This window comes from Vombatus ursinus, unplaced genomic scaffold, assembly GCF_900497805.2.
Source record: "Vombatus ursinus unplaced genomic scaffold, bare-nosed wombat genome assembly UNPS02004691.1, whole genome shotgun sequence".
Classification (NCBI taxonomy): domain Eukaryota; kingdom Metazoa; phylum Chordata; class Mammalia; order Diprotodontia; family Vombatidae; genus Vombatus; species Vombatus ursinus.
Genome location: NW_020944469.1, coordinates 1,862,395 through 1,873,773, shown reverse-complemented (window position 1 = coordinate 1,873,773; position 11,379 = coordinate 1,862,395). Strand labels below are relative to the sequence as shown.

At 39.9% G+C, this 11,379-nt stretch overlaps 1 protein-coding gene across 1 annotated transcript in view; it reads left to right on the top strand.

Moving 5' to 3' along the window:
• LOC114026495 (fibronectin type-III domain-containing protein 3A-like) overlaps window positions 1-11,379 on the top strand; it is an 80,870-nt gene that overhangs the window by 44,372 nt on the left and 25,119 nt on the right. The window contains exons 7-11 of the mRNA XM_027840220.1: window positions 2,894-2,949; window positions 6,234-6,385; window positions 7,419-7,478; window positions 7,821-7,959; window positions 10,962-11,015. Coding sequence (XP_027696021.1) covers window positions 2,894-2,949; window positions 6,234-6,385; window positions 7,419-7,478; window positions 7,821-7,959; window positions 10,962-11,015 — 461 coding nt within the window. The remainder of the gene's footprint in view (window positions 1-2,893; window positions 2,950-6,233; window positions 6,386-7,418; window positions 7,479-7,820; window positions 7,960-10,961; window positions 11,016-11,379) is intronic.

Below are 11,379 nucleotides of genomic sequence, written 5' to 3'. Positions count from 1 at the left end.
TGTGTGTGTGTGTGTGTGTGTGTGTGTGTGTGTGTGTGTGTGTGTGTTACTAGGCTGTGACTCCTCGGATCCCCACACTACAGTTTCATTGCTTAGTAGTGGTGCTCAAGACCATCTGCAAGTAACAGAGAGAGGAGAGATCTTAGGACAGAAACATTCTCAGCAGGGGCCTTGACAAAATGTAAACATTGGAGAGTTATGACTAGAAGTGAGGAAGCCTGGATTGAATTGCAGTATGTGGAAAAGGTCAAAGCAGGAAGGGTTGAGAGAAGAGAGAACAGTTATTTTGGAATGAATGTTGCTATAAAGCTTGCTGTAATAAAATTCTAATGTTTGAAATGACATAACATAATGGTTATGCCAATATTATGTTACACAAAAGTGAAGTGTAATTTGTGCAAGGCTTACTCTTGCTATGAAGGGCAAATGATTGCTGAAAGTAGAAATGAAAAATAGCAGTCCAGTAAAATAACAAACTCCTCAGAGATCTGCATGTCCTTTGCCAACTCCTGATGGAGCGGTAGACAGGAGGAAGAACTAACATCAGCTAGTCAGGAAAAGCAGCCTTCTAGCTCACCTGAAAAGTGGGGCATGGGGGGCTTCACATTGCAGATATCCAATGAGTAGCAGTTCCTCCCTTGCAGCTGCTCTAGCCCTGGAAGGATTACAAGGTGCTCTTAGAATACAGGACAGGGATGGTGTGACCAGGTCTGGCACCTCATCTCTGTGACTGCCCAAACATAACATACACTGTACTCTAATAGTAGTGTCGACCAGAAGAGTTCCAAATAGTTTGGTGAGAGGAAGGCAACAGGAAACAAGGTTCCTCATAAGAATCAGAGAGAAGCAAGTCCTTACTAGACATGAAGACGTAAATATCAATATACAGGAAACCAATAATTCCGAGGGTGTGTCATATATATGACCATGTGGAGTTATGACAGCCTTGATACTGGGATCCTCGGAGTTATCTGCATTCTCTTAATCATCTTCTCTAAGAATGGTACAATGGGAAGCAAGCATAATGTTCATTTCCATCACTAATACCTTGAAAATAAAGCATCTGACCTTTTTGGCCACTTGTTCAGTATTACTACAGGAAGTAGAACTAAGCCAAAGTGTGTTGTGGAGGTGGCGGCCTAAAGATTGAGATCATACAGAAAATTGCATGTCAGCAAGCAACATGACATACTTGTCAGATCAGGAGAGATTTGCGGGAGCAATCAGCATAGTGACAGAGAAGTGGTGCCCCCTTGATTGTCTAACCTCTGCATTCCTCTGGGTTATCTGCTAATCAATCTGATTGGTCTTCTGGCTTCGATGTGCATCAGAAAAGTGTTTGATGTTGAGTTTTGATACTTTGACAGCACAAAGTTGCAACTATTGACCAGTATGTTGAGTATTTTCTTTTTCTTGGGTTTTTTTTTCTTTTTGGGGGGTGGGGGGGTGAACCCTATAGAAAGTTGCTATAATAAAGAGAACACCAGGACAGTGACAGTAACAGCTGTTTCCTCTGCCATCCACTCTTACACCGAGGGTGGGTCAGAACCACACCAAAAGGATAACTTTTTGTCTTCAGTTTCTGCTGAGGGCTTCCAGATGAGATTTCAAAATATTAATTTACAGATTAGATTTCCAAATAATTAACACTGCCCATAACTGTACCTCTTTGTATCTTCATGATAAAAGTGGAAACATTTCACTTACGAGGCAAAAAATCAAGATACTCTTATTTTGCTCAGGTTCTTCCTATCAGATCAGAAGACAGTTTTTGAGCCCCTCTGACCCTTCTGGAATAGCATGTGTTACGTCCAGGGTGCCCAAAGCCTTCCAAATGTTCACCTTCTCCCTTCAGTTTAATCCTCTGTTGTCTTACAGAGGTTGTTGTCTTGTAGAGGATAGAGGAGTTAACAAGGGCTACCTTGTTAACACTTTGAAAAAAGTTCATCAGTCTTTTTCAACATGGTCTACTCTGGAGGCTGTCCAGTGCTTTTTGAAATTGAAAAAAAATTAACTGCAGCAGTGTCAATTTTCATTTACTCTTAGCCAACTGAGGCCTTTAATTTCACACGTGCAAATTGGAAGACTATTTTGATAGTGTAAGAGGTGCCTCCTGAAATAATCCTAATAGAAACAGGTAATTAGGAGGTTACAGGTGTGTTGCCTTGGCTTTAAAAAGCAAACCACTAATGCCACCCAGAAAAACAAATCTGCCCCTGTTATGCACAGCTTCTACATTCCTGGATTTTTATCTTCAACATGGTAGATTTGGTCTGTGCTTGGTTAGTTTTATGTGAAAGAAAGTCCTATTGGAGAACTGAATGGCAACATTCACCGAGCCTAAAAAAGGGCTTTGGGGACTTAGAGTTTTTTCCTTCTGGATTTTGTTTTGGGTGTTTACAGTCCATAAACCTCAAATCCTCTGATTTACATTTATTTTTATACAATCTCCCTTCAAACTGAACCTGGGTTGAGTACACCACCAATACTAATACCACTACCACTCACTATTGGAAATGAACCAGGCAGAATGAAGGGTAATAAGAAACAGACATGCTTTAATTTGATGGTTTATCTTCATGTAAAGTTTTTTGCTCAGCTAAAGTTAATTAGGAGAGATGCTCATGTTGGAAAACCACACCCCCTTGTACTAAAAATGATTTCCATACTATTATTCATTTAGAGTTGTTTTGGGCTTCTTAGACTTTACGCTATTATACTTGGGGCTGGCAGTTAGATGATTAATAAAAGCCCTTTGGTGAAGAGCTTCCAATGAATCTGATTCCATCTTGTGGTTATAATTAGGTAATACACTACTATCTGCTCCTTTTTTCCTTGTAATGATCTGTTTCTGTTTCTCTGTGTGTGTGTATTTGGTTTTTTTTTTCCCTAGAACCTGAAAAAGAAATTAAAGAATTGCAGGACCTCTTTAGCACTGGAAAACCTATAGTAAGTAATGCTAAATAGTTTCTCCAGACTTACTTTTCATCGGTTTTTAAAAGAAATACTGTTTCTTTTTTCCTGGAGCAGAATGACAAGCATGGAATCCAATCATGCTTTTTCTTCATTAGTGAAATACACAAAAATGTAAAGTCAGCATGTGATAAAGAAAGGGATAGCTATTTATTATTTAATGAAAGCATATGGTATCTACTGTATAGAGATGTAGCATTGATCTAGTGTAAAAAATCCTGCCGTTGGGGTCACAAGGACCTGACTTTGAGGCCCCACTTCGGCCCTTACATAAAGTCAAGCACCTTCCCCAAACATCAGCTTCCTCAAACATAAAATGAGGATAATAATACTTGCCTTATCTCCCTCCCATATTTATGGTGAGAGAGCCACTTTGTAAACTGTAAAGCATATTATAAATGAGATGTTGATGTCTAGAACTAGAGAACACAGAGCTTCTACCCCCAATCATATTTCTAAAGAGGAGGAGAGAGATAGACTTGTGTTTTCAGATATAGAGCACTCCCAGGTGAGGAGACTCCAAGAGCCAATGCAGGTTGGTCCTTTTTCTACACCTTAGAGATTGAGAGAATTGCCTGAGAGTTTGGTTAAGTGACTTGACTAGGGTCATATAGCAAGTATGTATGGGAGGGGGGGACTCGACTAGCTCTCTGTCCCCTTACGTCACACTGCCCCTCTATGTTTTAAAGAACAGGCAGAAAAAGAATTGACTTGGATCAAGAGTGAGAAACAAAAATCTTTGAGAGTTAATGATGAGTATCAATTTAAAAAACCACTTGAAGCCCTCTCTGACCAGACAATTGAATTGAAAATGTTTTCCCTAACACTTTATGGGTTGCACACATTGGAGAAGGGTTGACTTTGCACCTGTGGGAAGAAGCGGCTCCATTCCTAATAGACTCCCAAATGTGCAGATATATTTGAACAGTATATTTACTGCAACTTGGAGCAAATCACTTGAAATTAGTACCTTAATTTGTCCATAATGACCTACTCCCCTTAAAAGAAAAAAAAACAACCAAACTACACTTAAGGTATTCTGCAATCACTTATCAAAGCACTAATTTAAATGTCAAATAGTAATCATACTAATACCTTGTTAGAAATTATCTAAAGTGCAAGGCAGCTAGGTGGCACAGTGGATAGAGCTCCGGCCTTGGAGTCAGGAGGACTTGAGTTCAAATTCCATCTCAGATACTTGCCACTTTCTAGTAGCTATGTGACTCTGGGCAAGTCACTTAACCCCAAATGCCTCACAAAAAAAAGGAAGAAATTCTCTAAAGTGATGAAATATAGTACTCCAATTTAAATGGATAATGCCTTTAAATTAGTGCCCAAATTAATCTAGAAAAAAGTTTACCATAAATACACACCTTTCTTCTGTGCACCAGGGGTGCCTGTTTGGCTTTTGACTATTTTGCTTCTGGCTTTAATTACACAGTAGATGAGTTTTATTTGGAATTAAGTCAGATTTTTCAATCAATCATCTGTGCTTGATGCTGGAGATATGAGTACAAAGAATGAAACAATCCCTACTCTCATTTAGCTTACGTTCTAATGGGGGAGACAGCAGGTACATCTAGCAATCTATTCAGTGTGAGTATCAAGTTAATAAAAACCAGCCTATACAACAAGGTCCTCAGTACAAGGTGGTCTGGGAGGGATGGAGCACTAGCAGCTGGGGGGGAGGGGGGGGAGTCAGGAAAGGCTTCAGGTACAACATGGTACCTGAGCTGCATCTTAAAGGAAGAGCAACATTGTAGGAAGCAGAGGTAAGGAGGGAGGGCATTCCAGGCAGAGGGGACAGCCAGTGCAAAGGCAGAGAGATGGGAGTGTCACGTGTGAAGAACAGAAAGGAGGCCAGGTGGGTCGGACCATGGAGTACAGGAGGGCTAGTAATGAGACTGGAAAGAAAGGTTGGAGCAGGTTGTGTAGAACTTTAAAAGCTAAACAGAGGAGCACATATTTTATCCTAAAGCCAACACGAAGCCACTGGAGGGAGTTGATTACATAGGGGACTCACCTGGTCAGATCTGCTCTTAAGGGAACTTCCTCTGGCACAATGTGTAGGATGCACTGGAGTGGGCAGAGACTTGAGCCAGACCAGTGAGGAGGCTGTTGTAATGACACAGACCAGAGGTGATGAGGGCCCGCACTCAGGTGGCAGCTGTGTGCCTGGAGAAGAGGGGGCCTGCGCCAGAGATGTTGTGAGGATAGAAACGGCAAGGTCTGGCAACTGACTGGACGTGCAGGGTGAGGGGGAGTGGAGAGGCCAGGATCATACTGAGACACTGGAAGGGAGGGGGGTGGTGCCTCTGACAGAGATAGGGAAGTTCAGAAGACAGGAGGGTTTAGCTTGGTTACAGCCATGTTAGACATGTCTCTGGGGTGTCCAGGTTGAAATGGCCAATGGGCAACTGGTAATATGGTAATGAAGCTCAAGGGAGAGATTAGGGAAGGAGTACAGAGGAGAAGAAGTCCCAGGAGAGAACTTTGGGGAGCACCCACAATTGGCAGTGGAGGGCGGATGATTTGAGACAGCAAAGAAGGCCAAGTAGGACTGGCCAAACATGGAAGTAGGCTTCTTTTGTTTGTTTTTTTATCAAGGTAACTTTTTTTTTTTAGTTTGTATAACAGTAAGCCTTTTGTGAGAAAGTTATGTCGGAATACGAATGTGTAGAAAATAAATAAGTGACTTCATATCCTTAAATATTCTAAAGACTTTTATAACTAGTACAATCAACCCTCAGCACAATTTCTTGGTCATCTCAAGGGAGCACCCTAGAGTTTAGAAACTATGGGGTTTGAAGGAAGGGCTCAGGTCAGATGGAGTGGATGATGCAAGCCCCAGGCGTCTCCCTGCAAAGCTGGGCTACTGTGTGCGTATCCTCGACCTTCTGGCCACCCTGCAATTAGGAAAAATTAAGAATATGGTATGAAGGTCTGTCTCTGATCACGTAAGCTGGAAATAAGGGCTTCAACTTTCTTATCTCACAAATTGAGGACATTGGACTAAATGATCTCTTCTTTTTTCACGTTGTTCCTCTCTTCCCTTCTCCAGTAGAAGGTTCTTGAGGGCAGGAACTATTTCTTTTGGTCTTTTAATCACCAGCATCTAACCCAGCACTGTACATATAAAGTGCTTAATAAATTAGGTTGGAAAAGAGAGGAATCTGGAAAGGAAAGATTATATGACAAAGGAGGGCTTTCTCATTTCTTATGTCAGAAACAGAAGCCTGAATTTTCATGATTTCTGTTAGGTTTCTAATATTCAAGCAAGATCAGCTGTCCTCTCATGGAGTCATCTGGTGAATTCCCAGAATGAAGAAAATGCTAACCGTCCAGTATCATTTACATTTGAAGTGGCACTGTCCAACTGTGGGAAAAGTGGAAAATTTAAAACTATTTACATGTAAGTCTGCCATTCTTAGATTTCTGTCACTCTAAGTATCCTAAAATTTTACAGTGATTGAAGCAGTTGATAATTTCATGATGTAGTCTGAGACTCAAGTTGACTTAACAAGAACATCTGAATGGAGTTCTCCATTTAGTTGGTAAGAAAGCCACTATTATCTTGTAATCAGTGACTGACATTTTAAAACTTCAAAAATTTCAAATAGAAACTTCTGAGGGGAATGGAGTTGAGAAAATTTTAAATTACAATCCATTTTTTTAAAAAGCAAGTCTTACGCATATTTACATAGTATACTTTTTTAATCCCATGATACTTTTTTTATAAAAACAAACTTATCCAAATATACGGTGATTCAACACTAGAGTAGACTTATAGTTTAAGCAGTACTTATCTGTCTACTTTTCTAGTTGCCCTCCTAAGCTCAGCTCAGTGAATGTAAGAGCAGTTTCAGCATCTGGAATCAGCAACCTTCTCATTCCTCTTCCTGTCTAGAAAACAATGGGCCAGGGCCAGGCCGTGGGCACCAAAAAGTCAGGGCCTGGATCCGAACACAATGACATGTACCTTTGGGCACCAAGTACTAATGGAAAAGAGGACCGACCACACAAGCCATTGCATTTACTGTGGTACGGAGGCCTGTGCCCCAAGAAAACAATTCTGGGCCATACTCAAGGAATTACATAGCTTCTTTAAAATGCACTTGTTATTTTTTGAGGCTCCATTTCAAAGTTATTTTCAATAAGCTAAGTGAATATAAATATAATATTATGAGAAGATTTCACATTTCAACCCAAAATGGTAAAATTTTAATTTTGTAAAACTGTATTAACTTGACCTTAGTATGTAAATGAAGGATTTTCCATTATTACCGAAATTGTTTTCTTCATGTTTACAGTTTGGGTTAATTGCTCTAAATAACATCAGTGGGAGGTGTGCTTACTTGGAATAAAGGTTAATGTAAGTAGTTAGGATTTGCTCTTTGGCTTTTTTAATCTGTTGAAGGTCTCATAAGTAATTTTAATTTTCACAGTGGGGATGAAGTGACGGTCAGCCTACCTGATCTCCAGCCAGCAACTGACTATCATGTAAGGTAGGTATACATTCCCTCTGAGCCTGATAAGCTCCACCTCTTATTAGGACATTTTCTCTAAGGACAGCCCTGGTCCTGCTCCAAATAATGCTATGGCACGATGACTAGTTTCATCCAATGTAATGGTATGAAGGGGGAGGGAGTAGGAGAGCTTTCATCTGTTGAACTCAGATGGCTACAGTAGTGCCAACTTCCTAGAGTTAACTCCTAAAAGTTCTGTCTAAAGACATGGGAGTCTTTTACAACTTTTTTCAAGCTCTGGGTTTAAAGTAGATCTGAAATTCAATAATGTAAGTTAAAATATTTTTAAAAGCTTATAATAATATATGTATATATATTCAGAGTTTCAGCAACATACAGCTCTATAGAAGAATCTACTTCCGAAGTGATTAGTTTTACAACAGAGAGCTGTGAACCGGACCGTCCTGCTGTACCTAAGCTAGTCAACCGAACCAAGAACAGCCTGATTTTACAGTGGAAGGTAGGAAACTTCCATCGTGAGAGAGGTTCCAGCATTTTGTGGAACTACAAACCACCTCAGTGTATCTTGAATTTGAAATGTGGCAGGTTACTAAAGCATCTTTCTGGGTCAATGAAGAATCTTTTTTTTTAAAAATGCAATACAGAAGAGAATGGAAGACCTTTAGAAAGAATCACAGACAAGTTGGACAGCTTTGAAAGCTACAAGTTGAATGTATTATATATTTAAAAGAAAAGCAAGCTATATATTATAGAGACCCACAGTTTCATGTGCAACCTTGTTATACTATGTATATGGAAATACCATTTTATTTAGTGTTTTAAGTTCAAGATAAAAAGCATTTCAAATATGGCAGGTAGAAATATATATATATAGGGAGACAAAGTAGATGTGCTGGGGCACAACAAGGAAGCCTTTATAACATCCTTTTCAGAAAAATAACGACAAACGGCATCTATATAAGCCTCTACAATTTGTAAATCATGTTACATACATTATCTGATTGACTTTATGATAAATGAGTAACGTGTTATAAAGTTGGCTCCAAGCTACTGGTAGACAGTAACATGCCAGGTACAACTTTCCAACATGGGATCTCACTTTCCCCACCTTGCCTAGGCTTTTCACTGTTCTCTAGACGTTTCCCCCTTTCTCTGTGTCCCCACCCCAATATAATGTCTTATATAAACTGAGACATGAAATGAAAGTCTTGCCAGTGTCTCTATAGAAGGTACAAATGTCTTAGTCTTTATTAACATGTTATTGCACTTTCTTGATCTTTCAGTGCATCTGCAAGTGCAGTAACGTGGGTATCCCTTCTGTTAGTGCAGATCACGGCCTATCCATGCCTGTGCTATTCTGGTCCATGCTCTTCCACATATCTTATCTATTATCTCTACAGAGGAGCCATCCAATGTGCTGGAGGCCTTCCTCTAGGTTGTGTTGTTTTTGGTTTGTTTTTGGTTTTTTTTTTTTGCTTTTTAGTGAGGCAGTCAGGGTTAAGTGACTTGCCCAGTGTCACACAACTAGTAAGTGTCATGTGTCCAAGGCCAGATTTGAACTCAGGTCCTCCTGACTCCAAGACTGGAACTTTATCTACTGCGCCGCCTAGCTACCCCTGTTTTTTTATGCTTTACGGGGAGCAGTGGAGCACTTGGGCTGTCTAGTATTGTCCCATATGAGGACATGACTAGCCCTTTTCTTTTTCTGATCACACATTTCCCGAGTAATATCCCTTATGCCACTTCTTGAGCACGGGTTACCACTGGAAATGTTCCATGGCCTATGTCTACCTTCCATGCATCTCTTCACTCCTTTTTGAGTTACTCTGAACTTATGATTCCTGTCCCCCAATCAACTCGGGTCTCATCTTATCGCCTTTCCCAAATAAATGTGCTGATGTACTAACTCAATGGACCGGGCATCCAGTGTCATAGACTGGACAACAAGAATTTGTCATATATCATTTTTTTCCTGTGTAGATTGTTGGGCCCATCTCTCCCAGATCTCATTGTGCCTACAAATATTCTGGGGCTTGGTGCAGTCAGCACAATATTATCCACCAAGAGAACCATCTGGAAGGCGATTGCATTCTTGATGGCCTCAGTAATGTCATAGCATCCTGCTGTTCCATTTTTTAGCCCAAATCCACCTTGTTTGCCTTTGGAATGTCTAAGCCGCCCTGTCTCAGCAGACTAATCAATCACAAGAGCCCTTTCAATGAATTCAATTTACTGAAGGCTTTCTACCTAATTTGGTTGTTTTCAGATACACAAGTATTATATAACATCAGGTTTGCCAGTAGCTCAAGCTAAAATGTTAATCTTCCTCTTAAACAGATGAGAAAATTAAACTTATTGGATGATTGACCATTTTTGAAAACTTCTGTGTCTTGTCAAGGGCTCATTTCTCCAACTTAAGTTAAATACTACCTAGCAGTAGCACAATAAAGCAATGTTGGAGTAAGGAGGAAGTTATTAGAAGCTCTCACACAAGTGTGAACTGCCTGTTCTCACCACTCACCTGTCACCTGTCGCCATCAACCTTTCACCTCTTTAAAAAATAAAATAGGAGGAGAAACAGTATTCCCATCTTCCCCTATTCACCTTCTCACAACCGCCAGAGTGCTTTTTAAAATGGATGTGAGTGAGCTGGTGACATAACTTTGGGAAGACTGCAGGCTGGTAAAAAACAACCACTTATTCCCTTTCAGATCTACTGAAGGAAAACTGTAAAATCACACCATCCCAGAAAGGGATGACAATCTTTCCTTGATGCTGTCAACTGAATCGTTTTCAAATGGATATCTCTGCCTATTCCATTTATTAAGTATAATAATAATAAGAGCCTTGTGCTAGGTGCTGGAGGAATTTCAAAACTTAGATAAGATAGAGCCTTGCCCTCATGGGTTTTACAGTCCAGTAGGCACTATTAGCAATAATATTACATGTGAACACATTAAATAGGAATCTTAAAAAACCAAAATGCTCAATGACAACTGAAAGTGAAGGTTACTACTAAGTAGGGGGATCAGAGGAAGCTGTTAGCTTTCTGATTTCTCTTCAACCTAACTAGTAATTTTCACGTTGCTTTTGGGGTAATGGACAAAAAACCCCTCAGTTAGAATGACAGTAAACAAGAGTACAAAAGGTATTTTACCTTTATAGATTTTTGCCTTTTTCTTTTAAAGTACACAGCCATATAAACAGATTAACATATATTGTATATATCGTGGTCCAGTGAATAGAGTGCTGGCCTCAGAGCCAGGAAGACCTGGGTTCAAGTCCTGCCTCAGACACATACTGGCTGGGCAAGTCACTCAACCTCTCAAAACTCTGAGACTATAAATTGCAGTGAAGGGGCTAATGTGCATTCCAAGGCCAGTCCCTATCACTGGATGTGTGAATCTTTGATTTCTTACATATAGTATTAGTTCCACTGTATATTAGTATATTGAATGAAAAAAGCTGTAGCCCTAATTTTATTTTTATGTATTATTTTAGGGATCTAATGACAATGGCTCCAAAATAATCAGTTTTCTTTTAGAATGGGATGAGGTAAGCATTTCCTGCATGTATTTTATAAATGATAAAATGTCACTGAAATTTTGGAAGATTAAATGGAATGTTAGAGAGAAAACAAAGTTGTAGCTGAGTGGAATTAAGGTTTTGTCAAAACAAATATTTCCGCATTCAGCATGTGGACCAAAGGGGTGATGGTACATACCTTCAGCTCTCCCAGACAAGAGCAGAGAAGTGAGTTTGCACCATTTAAACTGGCTGTCCTTACTGGGAGAGTATGTGATCCTTTGGACCAAGCGCTATTCTGAAGTCATTGGTATATTTGGCAAGAATTCTCATGACCAGATGTCTGATAATCCATTTGAGATCTTTAGTAAAGAATCTCTTTGGATTCTGTTTT